Genomic DNA, 16,720 nt, shown 5'->3' with positions numbered 1-16,720 from the left:
TAATATATATAGTTTAATTACTTAATATGTTCTTAGAACTTTTTCTCTTAATTATATGTGTGGAAAAAAGCTTGTTAAGAAAAACATAATTTATTTTCTAACAATGTATAACCTTTCAGAGAATATGTTAGAAAACAGTTTTAAATTATTATTGAGAGTTTTTCAAGAAAACAATGATATTGCCGTTAGTTATATTGAAGAAAAAATAAGCTAAATTTCATTTTTTTTTACCAAACTTGATGTAGTTATTCACTTTTAAAGAACACAGAATATTACTGCATATTTTTTTAATAATATAAAAATATTATTAACTTTTTTAAGAATGTCTCGAATAAATTTGATAGTTATAAATAAATGCATTTATTTATTGTTGTGCACAAGTAAGAAATTAGGTTATTATTAATTGTTTTAATGACTTTATGATACTGATTTACAGTTCTTTCTATGTTAGTAGCTTTAAAAAACAATTACATGTGTAGTTAGATTTTTCAATAATAATGACTCGTGAACAAACTAAAAAGAAAAATCAAAATATTATCTTTGATTAAAAATATTTTAGAACAAAATATTTTCAAGTATTTTTAATTATATATTATTCATTCTACTCATTTTAATTCACAGTTTCAAACTACATTCAAAACTTATAAAAGAATATAGATTAGAGAATATTTTTCATATATAATAACACAATCACATCATATATTATTACATGCAGAATTTATGTGTAGAATATTATTATCAGTCTTTTATTATTAATTAACAATCTTTTAAAAATTCAATATTATAATTCAGTGATCAAGATAAAACACGTGCTTTTTATGCTTGCATGGAGTCTTTGGTCTTATGCTATATGGAAAACAAAACACTAAACTAAAATATAAATATATAAATAAGTAAACTTAATCTGGTTGACTTAACATGCGTGTTACGATGAACTTGATACTTACCACCACCATACCATATGATTAGTAGATAACCTAGGTTTTAAAAAGTGTGATTAAGGCTTTAATACTTTGTCCAAATTAGATTTATGATTAACATGATTAATTTGTGGCTGGTTTATTACTTTCTCTCTGTTTTTTTTATTTTATTCTAGAAGACGAAGATGCCTTGTTATGAAGATATAGTCAACTTTACCAAAAAGAAGAAGAATAAATATAATGATTAATTCAGTACTTTGTTCCATGTGATGCAATGCAAGACACTAAGATGTGGATGGTGTTGACAAGTAGCAAAAGGATAAGTGGTAATTGCATTAAATGTTGGATCATATATCGATAACCAAAGTTATTGCTAGAAAAAAAATAATAATATACATATAGTAATAGCCAAAACTTGTTTCACTGTTAGAAATGCATCTCATTATATTAACAGCTGCATTCCATATCTGTAACAAACGACAACCTCTTTTATTAATGGCTTGTTAACTTTGGTTTTTATATTATTTTACATGGTATATGTTATAGAAAGAAGATATGACATGCATAGCAGTAAGCCTTAAGATCATCGAATTCACTCAACTGTTTCTTATTTTTAGCGTTAGTTTGTTCTTATCACACGATGCTTTCTTTATCGAACCCTAAGAGTGATGTTTTCTGGGGTTTGATAGAGTCTTAGCCCCTCATCTTGATGACCGATCTCTTTCTGTCCATGAGCTGTGCACGCTGTTCAACTTGCCCTTATTTTATTGATGACACACACAATTAATTGTGGCATTTCCCAGGACGTTTCTCACCTGATTTAACCTACAAATTTACATACTGAAGGGTGAATGATAAAGGTTCAGATTTTGAAGCTTTGAATATAATGGTTATAAATTAGGGATTAATGCTCTGTGACGGCTTGAATGTGAATTTACTGACAAAAGGAGAGCCTTAGTTGGTGCAATTATGGAGTCTGCTTATAGGAAAATGGATATGAACAGAGAGGAAGGGAAAGGAAGAAGAAGAAAGTGTTTGATAAAATAGGTGGAAAAGAGAGAAAAGAAAATAGAGCATTTATCATCTGACGTAATATCTCCCACATTATTCTCAACCGTCTCAATTACTCTTGCATTTATGTGATTTAAATGGCCTTAATAGAATGGCCTTTTTTTTTCAATGCTCGGAACTACCCAACCCACCCTCTACCATCCCTTGATTCACTCATCCTTCATCTCCTCATAACCCACAACATAATTTTCTTATACTACACGACATACGACTTTCACGCCATTGCTCTCATTATACTCGTGGACACTTGAATTTTGTAACATGCAACTTGGAACCATCTCCCTTCTTTTTTAATCAAGTCATTATCGCATGCAAAACTTTCCATTCCATCGTGTCAGGGGATCTCGATCAAATTACACAACTCATTTTTCAATCATCAATTCTTCCAACAAAATCTACCACAAAGTCAACTCAGATTTAATTTAACCTCTTCTTTTCAGTTTTTTTATTTCTTTTTCTTTTTTGTTTAAGCATGCATGAGTGGTTCGACTTCGCATAGTTCAGTAGATGATGCAGCAGTTAACACCGGTTTGGTGGGCCTGAACTTTCAAACCATTTCAACTGTTAACACAAAGTACAGAAGATCTACATTCTGTCTTACAAGTTTGCTTTTGTTGCGTTGCGGCTATTTTTATTATTCACTTATTTTATTTACCTTTTGTGGTGGTTAAGGTGGACAATAACAGCATGTGTGTGCCGTTGGATGAAACAGTAACATTAACATTAACATTAACATTAACAACATTAACACGGTGGATGCAGAGAAAAAGAGAGTCAAAGGAAAACCGAGGTTGGATTTCAACAAGCAAACTAAGAGGGCACCTGAGGTTATAAGCCCTATTACACTTTCTTAACCGCTAAAGAGCACCCAGCTCCTATATAATAGACACCTAACATTCCCGAATTGCCCAGTAACTTTCTTTCTATAGGTGATTCAAGCAGTGCTATTCACGCTCCACTCTGTCTCTTTCTGTCTCTGCAAATATGCATCCCCTGCTTTGACAAAATTGTTGGGAGAGAGGGTAAAAGTGGAGCGCACATAGCACTACCCACAGAAGGGGGAATAGTTAAAACAGTAAAAAGGTAAAAAGGAGATTAATTCCTAACCATTACTAGCTAATATAATAATATAATATTATAATATGTCCTACTATTAGGAACAGAGAAAAACAGGGCTAGGAACAGAAGAAAACAGAGCTAGGAACCCAGGATCCTAACACTATCACTCTAACTCCTCCTTATGGTGGGGTTTTTGGTGTCGTGCAGGAAATCTAGCAAAACGGTGCTTTTGCATTTGGGACACTTGGGATCATCTTCAGAGAGCATCACATACATGAGGCAGCGAGGACACCCCACCAGCACCATGGAAGTGGCTTCAGGGCTGTTGGAGTAATTCTTCTCCTCCTGGTTCAGCTCCGAGGACACGCAGGAGCTGGGAGGTGAAGTCGGCGATGCCGTGGCCGATCGTGTGGGCGAGTCCAGTCTCCGGTCGACCCTGGGCGGGGACAGGTTGAGCTTCAAGTCAAGCTGCGGACCACTTCCATTTCTGCGGCTCATGGCTTTCCTGTGCGTTGTGTTCTGCAAAAAGCAAAGAAGAAGAAGAAAAATAAGAAGAAAGAAAAGGGTGAGTTACAGGAGGAGAAATGAGAATTGAAAAAGGAAGAAGAAGAAGAAGAAGAAGAAGAAGGAGTGACTGACTTTAAGGTTGTTGTTGTTGGAAGGGGAAAAGGGGTGGTGAGAAAGAGTGGCACCAGCAAAGTGTTGGTGATCTTTGTTGTTGCAAGAATGGGTGGAGGTTCATGGGCGTTTTATATAAGGAAAATGAAGGGAGTGATTTAAGGGTTAATTTAATTTCGAGAGAGAGAGAGAGAGAGAGGTGGAGGGGGGTAGGGTGTAGAGAGAGAGAGAGGAGAGAGGGAGAGAGGAGAGAGAAAGAGAGCGATGGGATTGGATTGAATTGAATTGAATTGAATTGAAGTATTGGGTAGAAGGAGAGTGTAAATTGAGGCCAGGAAATGTATTAATTGTTTGGAAAAATCCCAAGAAGTATGCAGGAAGGGGAAATTTGGAGTAAATATTGCAATTACAAAGTGCAGAAGGAGGGCCTTTCTTCATTCATTGCTTGAGGAAGAGTCGGTGTTTTAAGTCTCCGAGCAACACAACACAGCGCAAGAGAAATCCAACGGCTTTTAAAGCTAAACCCCTTATTTAAAAATCCAACCCCTCACCAACAAAATTTAATACCATCCATCTAGTAATAACCCAACCCTTTTTTCTTTATTTAATCCATTTTAAATAAATATTATCACTTCCATTCATCACTGCCCCGATAAAAGGAAACCAAATTAAATGAAATCACAATCTTCAATCTTCCATCTGAATCATCTTCGTCATCGTCATCATCCTCATCACCATCATGCTCTCTTCTGCTACACAATTTTCACTTCTCAGATTCTTAAGAAACCTTGGAAAGTACAATCCATGTCCATCGTCCAACAGACATTACAGGATCTCGTTGTGTTATTGTCACGCCACCATCGATTCTTCTGAAGACATTATTGCCACCATTAAAACCAACTAAAGAATACTTTCTGTCATGAACTTGATCGTGATTTGACAATGCAACGCCAGAGCCGGGAAGAGACCTGTGGAACATTTACTCATCACACACTACCACCATACTTTCAACTTCATTTTTCAGATTCTCCACACTACGGATTCTCAATTTTACTTCCCACCGTTTCAAAATTAATTCCACCACTTTTACATTCATAACATAACATCTATTTTAATTTTACAAAAAAAATAAATAATGAAACTAAAAATAAACATTTCCTTTCAAAATTCTCAGATTTTCAATTTTTTTTACTGTATTTTTAATTATATCGGTATACTGTGTATGTTCTAAAGTTTTGAATGGCTTCTGACCTCATTCTTCAGCAAATAGGGAAATGGTTTTATTTTATGCAATGAATGAATGATAAGAACTTTCAAAATAGTAGCGCTGGAGTCAATACGGTCTTCGTGTAAATTTTATTAGTTTTTCTGGATAAAAAAGATAAACATTAAAAAAGTTTACGTATTTGATTAAAATAGTTCACTCGTTATACTTAGCCAAATCATGAACATGTTTACTTACATAAAAATGCTTTCAAACTAACTGGGTAGGTAGTGAGACTCAAAAATCAATATTTCCCTTTATAGTATATTTTGAGATGACATTTTTCCAAAAATAATAAAAAATAGTATGTTTTAAATTTTCATATTTGATTTGATAATTTATGGCTCTCCTGAATTTTTGTATTTTATTTGAGAATTCTTGGGTACTAAAGAAAAGATTAAGATTGTCAACTTAAAAGGACAGAATGTAAAAGGTTGCATGTGAATGGATCTGATTATTATCGCAGCATTATTTGGAAACAGAAGAAAGTATGCTAGGTCAAGGAAATGATGAAATGTGGTGAAGAAAGAAAATGATTTGTAAAAGGGCAGTATTATTTCCATATGTAGAATTTTGTGGTCAACGTGGCATATATTCATGAAACATGCTTTAAATGATGCATTTCTACTTGCTATAAATAGACACTCCCATTCTTTAAAATTCAGCATCTTGACATATAGATAACAAGAATATGGATCTACGATTGAACCATTTGACCAATCGTGCCTTCATTACAATTCAAAAATCAACAAATCATTCCAAACAAAAACACTTATCACTTTCGGTGATATTTCATATTTGTCTCCTTATTTTCACCTATCATCTATTTTTCAATATAACTTTCTTGATTTTTTTGTGTTAAATTAAACTTTTAGTTTTAATAATCTATGACTCTTTTGAATAGTTGTACTTTTACACATGTCGATTACTTTTTGTTTTTCATTTTAGCTTCTTTGATTTTTCGTTTTTATAATTATTATTTTACATACATATATTTTATAATATACTATAAATTTTAGTAATATTTTCATTTTGACAATTTTTTAATTATAAACTATATTATATTATTGTAAAAAATAACACGTGTTTTTGTATTAATATAAATAAGTTTAAAATGGAAGAATAAGATTTTAATAAGTTATTCAATTGTGTTAGAATTACAATATTAAAAACTGTAAAATGATAATGACATCTACCATTTCCTTCTTCATATAATTATTTTGTAAATTGCTTTTAGTTGTGAACGATCATTTATTAAAAAAAGAAATGTAAACTTTTGAATCTTCAAGTTTGGATAGCGTTGACTACCTATATTAATATTTCTCAATTTATCATTATTGAAAACTCCAATTAAAACATTATATGTTTTTATATAATACACAATCATTACATTTAAAATAACACATAAAAGATATCAAAGTAACATAGTATTATTTAAAATGATTTGTAAGTCACTTCACTAATACAATTACACATTTTCATAATCTCATTCATTCATTAATCAAATTAGTTAATCATTCGCAGTCAATCATAGTCAAGTGTTTACACATATTAGTTCAAACGACTACTTTCCATGTCATCAATTATTAACATTACAATACCACAAACACATAATTCTATTTTTGAAAAATTCGTGAGTGGAATAAATTCAAGGATTTTGTACTTATCATACTAACTTAACTCATTCAGAACTACATACCATAAACTAAGTTAAATGATTAAGTAAATTTCTTACAACCTATTAAATATGGTTCTTTTTCATACTACACTCTGAATCATAAGAATCTCCATCAACTTTCACCATCTCATGTTTTTTTATGTGAATCCAACACTAGTAGAGTTAATATCTATTCAAATTACCATTTAATGCACAATCGACAACCTTTTGTCATAATATTTCTTCATTGGAAATGACTATGTTTACATTTCATAAAAATCACATCAACAAATCATAATATGGGTACTACCCTCTCCCTATACTTTGTCTAACTCTATAAATAGTAGATTATTGGCTTAACTCCCTAACCTTACTCGGCCTCACATATCATAAATCATACATTCAACTCAATTAAATACTAATCAATCACAATAAATTTTTCATTTCATTATAATAATATTGAAACACAATATATTAATAAAATTTAACAAAATGAAAGATAAAACAATTTTAATATTTAAAAACTTATTTAGTTAAAGTTCATAAAATACTATATCGCTCAGTTGGTTCCTTGAGTGAATTAAGCACATGTTAAATTTTAGAAAATTTACAAAAATAGTTTTATCGAACAAGAATATAGCTCACACAACAATCCTAAACACTTGGAAATGCTAACAAGACTTGACTTGCTTAACGATCAATCTTTTATGAGCTTTTGGGTTTCTTCACAAAACTAGTTTGGCAAAGTGAGATATTCACTCGCCTAGTGAACCAAAACACTTAATCTCTTATTTAAAAACTCACCCAACAAGTTTTAGCTTACCTAGTGAACAAGACTCTCTAAGCTCTCTAGATTTTCAAGAATTGAATTTTACTCAACAAAATGATGACTCATACAATGAATACGCATTATTCAGAAATTTTAACACACATATTAAATCAACCAATTTGTCATTTCTAAACAAGTTTACTCCATTCTCATGTAAAAAAAAGTTATTTGTTTAGTTCAAAATAATTGAAAACTAAAGTTTACTAATGTAATATATTATAGTTTATCAATATTCACACAAAAATAATAAAAACATAACATGCCCCAAACCATTATCTATACTCATAAACTAAGAACCATTAATCATCCAAAACTTGTTAACACAAACCAATTTCTCAATCAAATATAGCAATTACATCATCCATATAAACAAATAATCTAATGTGAAATTCTTATAAAAAAAATCAATAACTTTCTTTATTTGGACTAATATTTTTTAGTTTATCAGAGCTTTAAAGCTTTCACTCTCTCACATAATGTAATACTTGTAAAAAAAACTAAAATTAACAATATAACTATATCTTAACAATGCTAAACAAACAAAAAAATTATCTTAAACCTTAGTGAGACCCTCATGAGTGCAAAATTTCTAAAATTGACTTAACATAAAAATATAAATGACTTATTTTGACAGCATTTTTACCATGTATAATTACTCTATTGTGCTGCAAGATCTATGTGATAGTTTCTAATCTTCAAAAGTGAACGTATTCTTCAAAATCTTTGAGAAAAGTATAAGAAAAGTAAGTGAATAGTTTTAGAAAGTTGATGACAAGGTTAAACATATTACTTATCCATATATACCAAATTAAAATGACTTTTTCAAATAAAAATACAAAATGATTTTTTTAAAATTAAAAAAATAAAGTTCAACATACTACTTATCCTTCTGTACCAACTTATATTAATAGTTACTTTCAAAGAAAAGAAACTCAATAGTCTTTCATATTGGAAATCCGAAAATCAAAGTTTATGCATTGTTTAGCCCACTCAACACTAACAACTTCTTCAAACTCTCGACTTCTAAAATCATCACGCAACACATAAATTAAACATAAAACAAGAATTATATAAAGACAAAATTTGTATATCTAAAAAATAGTATTAATAGAAAACTTTTTTCGATAAGCTTTATTACCTGTTAAACAGATAAAAAAAGGGCACACAATGTCAATAATCCATATATATATATATATATAATATCAAAGAGATTAAAAACATTATTACAATTGAGATATGTAAGTAGTAACGCTTAAATCAATGAATTTTTAATAAAATGGTTGATAGAAATAGTAGGAAAAAATAAACTATTGAAAAAAGAGCTAACATTTATAGAATACATAATTATACCACAGGATCCATGATATTCATGGAAAAAAATGACACGAAATAAAATTATAAGAATGATGCGAAAAAAAAAATATTATATTTATTTAAAGTATTTGATTTACATTATCTTTTTATTTAATCATGAGGTGTACACAAACTTAAAAAGACTATTCTAAAAAAAAGTAAGAAAATTATTCAAAGAAACTAAGAAAAATAATAGTCAATTTTTTTACTAATAATGTCTTGAATAATACTTGTTGAAAGATTTAATGCTCGACAAGCTTAGTCTTCAAAAATTAATGCAAAGTAGTATCAATGATTTTGACTAACTAAAATATAAACAACTTATCTCTCTTTCTCGTGTTCTGTTGGTGAACAAATTTGACCTTTTAATATTTCTTAAAAAAAAACTTTTAAGTGTAATATAAAAGAAAAAAAAAATTCAAAATAGCTTTTACTTTTTGCTTCAGGAGTAGGAAGGTAAATATCACACTATTTTGTATTTAATGATAAAATTAATATATAATATATTTTTTTCAACTCATTTCCTTATTATTCTGTAAATAAAAAACTATAAGTTTCACTCCATCCCTTTGAAGTCACCAAATAACAATATTAAAAATGCAATACCATATACTCTATTTCACCTTTGTTCACACTGTTAATTAGCATTATCTTTTATATTTTTATCAATATTTTCATATTAGTAACTATTTTTATTTTTTACATTAAAATTTCCTTTTCACTTTAACATTTAAAATAATTCGTAGCTAATTAATGAATTATTTTTCAATGTTATAATTTACCCTTTTTCTTTCAAATCTCAACTGCAATTATTTCCTTTCACTGAAATGTAAGCTATTCATAAAATATCATTTAAATTAAAAATGCTATTGGAGCTAAGGAATAAACTAAAATATTAGACGTTGAACAAGGTTTCTAATAAAATGTTAAAAAGTGTTGTATAGAGAAACTTTTAACACAATGTGTATTGGAAAAAAATAATAAGTTATATTAAACACAAATAAGTATATGATGTTCTAATATAGGTTGATAAACACTTAAATTGTAACCTCTCAATTTTTTATCTTTGTAAGTTTTATAACTATATGAATAAAACTATTTCAATAAATACGTATTTTAAAAAAATATCACTACTTTATTATATATATAAATTAATTTTAATTTCATTAAAGTAATGTACATTAAAAAATATTACGAACAATGAAAATAAAAAAATGTAAAAGTATTATTTTTAATTTTTTTTAAAATTATACTAGTCACATCCTATTTACTTTTTTTTATGATAATAAAAAATAATAAAATTAGTAATAATATTATTATAATTATAAAATTAAATATAAATAATTATACAGTAAATAATTTTTATTTATTTTGTAAGTAGTTTTATAATTAAAAAAACTAAGTTTAAAAAATGGTTAAATTTAAAAAAAAAGGCTACTAAAGAGTAAAAATGATAAAATAATTATTTTAGTTTGATTTTTTAAAAGATAAAATTAAAAAAAAATGTGAATACGAAAAAGAAAATTAAAAAATTATATATAGGTATAGATAATTATTTCATTTTAAATTTTAGTAAATAAGTTTGTGGTAAAATTTAATATCATGAAATCGGTTTATAAAATAAATTTGTATCTTAATTATATGTTATGAAGATGATATTTTTATTTGATGTAAGTTGAGTGATAATATCTTCGTCGACATATTTAATAATATTTCCTAAGTTGTTTATTAAGAATATGGAAATAAAATTTGTAGTGAAAGGGGTGAGGAAAATACCATATAGGACTTACTAGTAGGGTTTGGAAAGAAGTATGTTGGTTTGTAAAAGAAGGAATCGAGGTGAGAAAGAAGGGTATTTGTTGAATTGTGAAGTTGGAGTAATAAATGAATATGGAGAGGCATTGCTTAGAAAATTCATGTGAGTCTAGGTGGGAATTAAACTTGGTTTCATAACGCAAGTTGCAATTAATGTGCCGTACTTTGAGGATGAACTGATCCAACACTTACTTCATTTTCGTTTTAAAGAAACCCCACGTCTCTATGTGTTCTTATTAATTCTTATTCTAGTTGCAACCAAAAATTAACTCACGCTTCCAAGGGCATCAATTCGGCTTTAATATTATTCAAATTTGACCCTACTTTTGTGGATCTACCAATCTCAATTGCATGCCTTGGCTTGGTGGAATTCAATTTTGTTCCAATCTATGAAGGAATTTTCATATATCACGACAGTATCAAACCCAATCTTCAAAAACTTGAAAGATTATTCTGTAAATGGGTGGGTGGTAAAATCTTAAACAGGGTGATTTGACCCGTAATCTTCCAAAATGGAAAGAGTAGAAATAAGAAGCTCCGATTTCGTGGTTAGGTAAACGTCTTGGTGGCTGACCGCTGAATAGTGTCAGTGAGTGATAGACAACAAGAACAAGTGTATGAAACCATCATCTGCTATAAAAGCTCTCAGAGGATTGCAAATTCGGACTTCGGATATGTTTATATACAGTGTTTTCTTTAAATAAACCTCTCTTCATATTTATTATATTTTTAAAATAAAAAGATAAAAAATTTATAAATTATTTTATCAAATAATATCATTAAAATCAACCTCCATGTATGTAAAATATCTAAAAGACGTTTTAAAAAGTGAAAAAAGAAAAAAAAAATACTCGATTCTTAATTTATATAAAATTACTAAGCGTGATTAAAAAAAGTTAGATTATATTATGTGATAAAGAAAAAAAAAGAATTAAATATATAATAAATATAAATAAAATAAAAGTACACATCTATCATTGCTGTTAAAGAAATATTCTCCACGTTTGTAACTTCTCACCTCCACACTCTATGATCTTAGATTTCCACTACTTAACGATTACACGAAACAAAGGGTGGTTATGAAATTAAATAAATCTTGCCTTTGTATTTATTTTTTCCTTCCAGAAAGTTGGAGCAAAATCCGTTTTCTTTATTTTAAGGAAATAATATCTATTGTTCTTTAATAAATTTGAGAAAGGATATTTTGAGTTGATCGCTTGTTTAATTAATCTTGTATAAGTTACTTTTTTGTTATAATAAATAATACTGTTTCTTTATATTTTTTTACTACGCATCGATTTTTGTTAAAAACAGTATATCTAGTCAAACTGACTTACGTTAGACAAATTATGTTTTAAAATTATACTGAAGGCATGTTATCAATAGAAAGTGAAAGTTTCATACCTATTTTAAAACTCAAATTATTCTTTATTTCTACTTTTATCCAAATGTAAAAGACAAAGGCCTCTTTTGCATTCTTATAATATCTTTTATTCCTTATGGTAATTTAGAAATAAATTGCATCAATGTTTTATTTATTTATTTTTGCTATGCCTGCTACTTTGCTTATATCTGTCGATGATAAACCCACTCTTGAAGTTTCTGTTTTCAAAATCATTCTCTTTTTTTCAAATTTTGTACTTTGGCTTCCTTGCTTTATTATTGTACTTTAGTTTGAAGTATTCTATATTGTAAGCTTTGGAAACAAAATGTAAATAATTAAAATCTACTTTTCCATCAAATTCATTTAACAATTGTTGAGATGTTATCTTAATTATCTAAGTTTTTTTTTTTCTTTTTTCATCCTTAAATTTTGATAATTTAAATTCTTCTTAAATTGACGTGAGACTTATCTTTGTCTCATTCTTGAAGAACATCTTCTTATATTGATATAAACATTATAATATGAAGTCTTTCTGAATTGTACTCATAATACTAGGTTTCTTTTGTTAAATCAAACACTTATTATAAAACCAAAAAATATAACTAATAATCAATATTAAGCTCTTCTTATTTAAAATGCAACTCAAATGTCACGATTCAGTTGTGACTTTGTTTACTTGGTCTCCACCATGAGATAATTGATACAATCTACAGTATATTTTTCCTTAACAATTGCATTAAAAAAACAAACTAATGTGCTTAGTTTTCATAACAATTGTTGGATTGAACACTTATCATTAGACCAAAAATTATAATTAAGAATTAGGATAAACCTCCATCAATTGTGACAGTTTGAGTGTTATGATTCAACTGTGACTTACTTTACTTAACCTCCGTCATGGGATAATTGATGTCCATGCAATACATTTCTTTACAAAATTGGTTAATTGTTATGATGCATCTTTCTTTACAACGTTTTGATGCATGATTCATATGTAGATAAGGTAAAAGTTATGTGATAGTTACATAACACGAGTAAGAAAAGTTTACTCATGTTACTTTTGATAAAAAATGAACTTTAGTAATTTTTTTTATGAAAAATATACATTAGAAAATTATACTCAATTTTTGAGTATATTATTAAGACTCTTAAAATATTGGTAAACATCACAATTGATTGACATAATATATAATTATATGAGTAATCATATATTAAAATATAAATTTAAGAAATCTAAAATTAATAAAAGTTAAAATCCTATGTGGCTTATGTATTATGGTATATAAAAATAATTAATGATCCTTTATTAATCACACGTGCGCCAATATAGTTATTTAACTTCTTTAAATAAGCATGTCTTAACTTATCAATTGTAAATGTACTCCGCATGACATAAATTTAACTAATTGAAAGTGTGATTATATAATAGGTTACACAACTTTAATATCATATTTGATTTTTAACATATTAGTCAAATTATTGATCGATGTTAAGTTTGTAAAAGATTAAATATGTTTTCCGTACTTAAATACAATTGTATCTTATCTTTGAATCAAAGTATTTATCAATTTCATCCCTATATTTTATGAAAGTGTGTAAAACATTCTTAAAAGCAAATGGCGTTAGAGTCTTTCTCATGTGGTAATGGATGATCTTCAGTGGATTGTAATTAAACGTCCACATGCTTATATATAATTAAACTTTTACTTTTGTTTTTACAATTACATGTCCATGTAACTATATATGATTGGATTAAATTAAACTAATATTACTTTGTGGTGGGAGACTTGAAAGTTGTAGTTAGGTCCAAACTATGGTTATGATGGTGAGACTGGAAGGGGTTACCATGGAGGTGATGAGCTTAGTAGTGGTAGACCTAGGTTTTAGGATGATGAGTTTGGTGGTAGTAAAACCTAGAGGTCGATACATGATTCTATAAATGTTTAACTACAATTCATTGAAATTACTCTTTACCACTCGAAAAAATTCTAATATCATTTATGTTTTATATTATTTCATAAAGTATATAGACAAAACTAATATATACTTTAATTTAGAAATGAAATATTTTCATCAATAATTAAAAAATAAAAACATATTAAAAAGAAATAATATTGACTTTAGTAAACAAAAAATAAATAAAAATAAATATAAATTACTTATCAATCAGATGTAATCTATAATAAAATATATTATGATTTTAATTTATCCATAATCTATTATTTATTAATAATATAGAAAATTTCACTGTTTTAATATAAATTACATTTTTTTAACAACTATATCTATAGTAATTTTACATATTTATATTTGTACACAGTGTACGTCGACAGATGAATAGGCTCTGACAAAAAAATATTTTTATTAAAACTCCAACTCAAACAGCATCATGATACTTGAAACATTAATTCAACATGTTAACTATTTGTATCCGAATTCTTAATTCATTTCTGCAAGGTTGTGTCTAATTCTCACACGACTCATAAATATGTACCAGCAAAAGAACGTGAAATAAATATATAACACATGCATGTATCCGACTTTATACTGATAATGAAAAATCACGTACCTTATCCGTCTCATATATTCTGTCTTCCCATCTTATTAAATTTTTTTCCAAAATATTTTATACATTAGAAAATCAAGGAAAACATGTTTTAAATTATTTTCTAATTTTTATAAAATACACTCCTCTGATGATCTGTTTTTCTTATATTCCATTCTTTTAATTTTCAAGATCACATTATGTTTAATCACACTTTTAAATTAAATTAGTTAGTATAGAGATATAAAGACTAATTATAATAATATAGTAAAAGAATTAGAAAGTGTATTAAAAGTTAAATATCTGTTGTAGTATAGATGAAACTTTGTTTATTTTGTCTTGTAACTTGTGTAATGAATATTTTATGAAAAATATATAGTATATTAAAAGCGAAATAAACAATTGATTTGATTTAAAAGTTGTTGGTATAATTAATTTGAAAGTCCAATGTTGTGTTGTGGATAAAGGGTTGGGTGGCAGCTTTTAAAGGAGAATTTAGGGCTTATTGAATGCAGTAGAGAAAGGAGATTGAAGATGGGTTTCACAGTATTGAGTTTCATACAAAAACCTCTTTTATTACTCACATTTAATCTTATGTATGTACGTATGTCCCAGTATCTTTGCGTTTTGGAACTCTGACAACTCAAATGTATCTGTCACAACTCCTTCCTTCATCAATTATCTTCACACATACACTTACCCAATATGTAACATGTCAAACTACTGACTTATATAATTTATACACATGTCTATACACCACCAAAAAATGCTGACTGATTTATTATATATTTACTTTTTTTTTTCTTATATCTCACTCCATTCTTCTTTTTATATAGTAATATTAATACAAAATTTTAATTTATTATTTTTCAAACGAAATCCTTTTTAATTTTAAAAGGGAAAACAGATGCGCCACGTGGTTCACATTTTTGTTACACAATTAGAAAAACCTACGTGATATTACTTGAGAAAATAGTTACCACAAATAGCATATCACTTAAAAGTTAAAATTAGTAAATAAAATGTATACACAAAAATAAGAAATCCTTTCTATAGTATAAATACATAAATTAACTCAACATTTCTTAAATCAATGTCAAAATATTGCGAATTTAACAATGTTAAAAAATATCATTTAGCCGATTGTTATTCTGTTTTAACAATTTTTTTTAAATTTGAAATTTAAACGAATAATCCTTTAAAAAATGTTTTTGAAATATAATTACTAAAATAAAATGATATCAACTGTTTTCGTTAATTAATATAACTATTTAAAAGAAAAAATACCTTAGACGAATGCTCATGCCAGATTTAAATTTTAAGTAAGTAATTACATCATTATTTATTAACAAACACCACCGAGCAAATTTAATACAGTGTCCTTAATTACTACTGTTGTGTATTCATTTATTTCCATAATGAAACTCAGTTTTGAAGCAAACAGACAGAATATAGTTGAAAATAATTTTTTTAAATTTGAAAATATCATTTGATCCAAGAGAATAAGAGAAAAAAAGATTAAAATTTGAACATTTTCCTTTTCTCTAATGTAAATATACCATAAAACGATTAGACCAAACCCTCATCAATGAAAGTCAAACATACGAGCGTGGTAGTCTAAATTTGAACACTCATTCAGGCATTTAGTATAAGACTTCCATTTCTCTATTGGTGGTAGATGAAAAATTAAAATTGAACATACCATGTATGGTATTTTTTTTTTTTGTGTATGTGATAAATAAGAAGAAGGTAGTGTAAGTATAGGTTTGAGTAAATAATAATAATAAGTGTGAAGAATTTGGTGGATGAAAGTTTGAAGGAAGAATTTGTTGGTGATGTGTGAAAAAGTGAAATGGAAAATTAGAGGTAATTAAAAGGAATCAAAATTGGTGCATTTACACAGATATAGTATAGTACAATCGAAGCAGATCGAAGCCATAAATTTTAATACCCTATTGATGAAACTGTGAATTGAATTCTCAACCCCTCATTGAAATGCATGCGAAGCATTTAGTTGCATAGCTACAGATTAGCCTCTAAATATGGAGCCAGAGAAAGAGAGAGAAGCTATCTGTTCCCACTTTTCTTTGATTACTCTTACGGAACAGAGTGCAGCATTCAAACGCCATTAACATATCCATTTCATGTGCCAACCAAACTCACCAGAAACTTCTCATCAGAATCAAATGCCTCTGCTCTTCCACT

At 27.9% G+C, this 16,720-nt stretch overlaps 1 protein-coding gene across 1 annotated transcript; it reads right to left on the bottom strand.

Annotated features, from left to right (window-relative positions):
* Nucleotides 1-2,765: 2,765 nt before the first annotated feature.
* On the bottom strand, nucleotides 2,766-3,850 carry LOC124838430 (protein GL2-INTERACTING REPRESSOR 1). The gene is made up of 2 exons (XM_047314025.2): nucleotides 3,690-3,850; nucleotides 2,766-3,569 (listed from the first exon to the last, which is right to left on the bottom strand). The coding sequence occupies exon 2, from the start codon at nucleotides 3,546-3,548 to the stop codon at nucleotides 3,219-3,221; it is 330 nt and encodes a 109-aa protein (XP_047169981.1). The 5' UTR covers nucleotides 3,549-3,569; nucleotides 3,690-3,850; the 3' UTR covers nucleotides 2,766-3,218.
* Between the last annotated feature and the right edge of the window lie 12,870 nt (nucleotides 3,851-16,720).

This window comes from Vigna umbellata, chromosome 5, assembly GCF_029865625.1.
Source record: "Vigna umbellata cultivar VRB3 chromosome 5, Vumbellata_1.0, whole genome shotgun sequence".
Taxonomy (NCBI): Eukaryota; Viridiplantae; Streptophyta; class Magnoliopsida; order Fabales; family Fabaceae; genus Vigna; species Vigna umbellata.
Note: the sequence above shows the minus strand (reverse complement) of the source record. Positions and strands in the feature narration are given on the sequence as shown.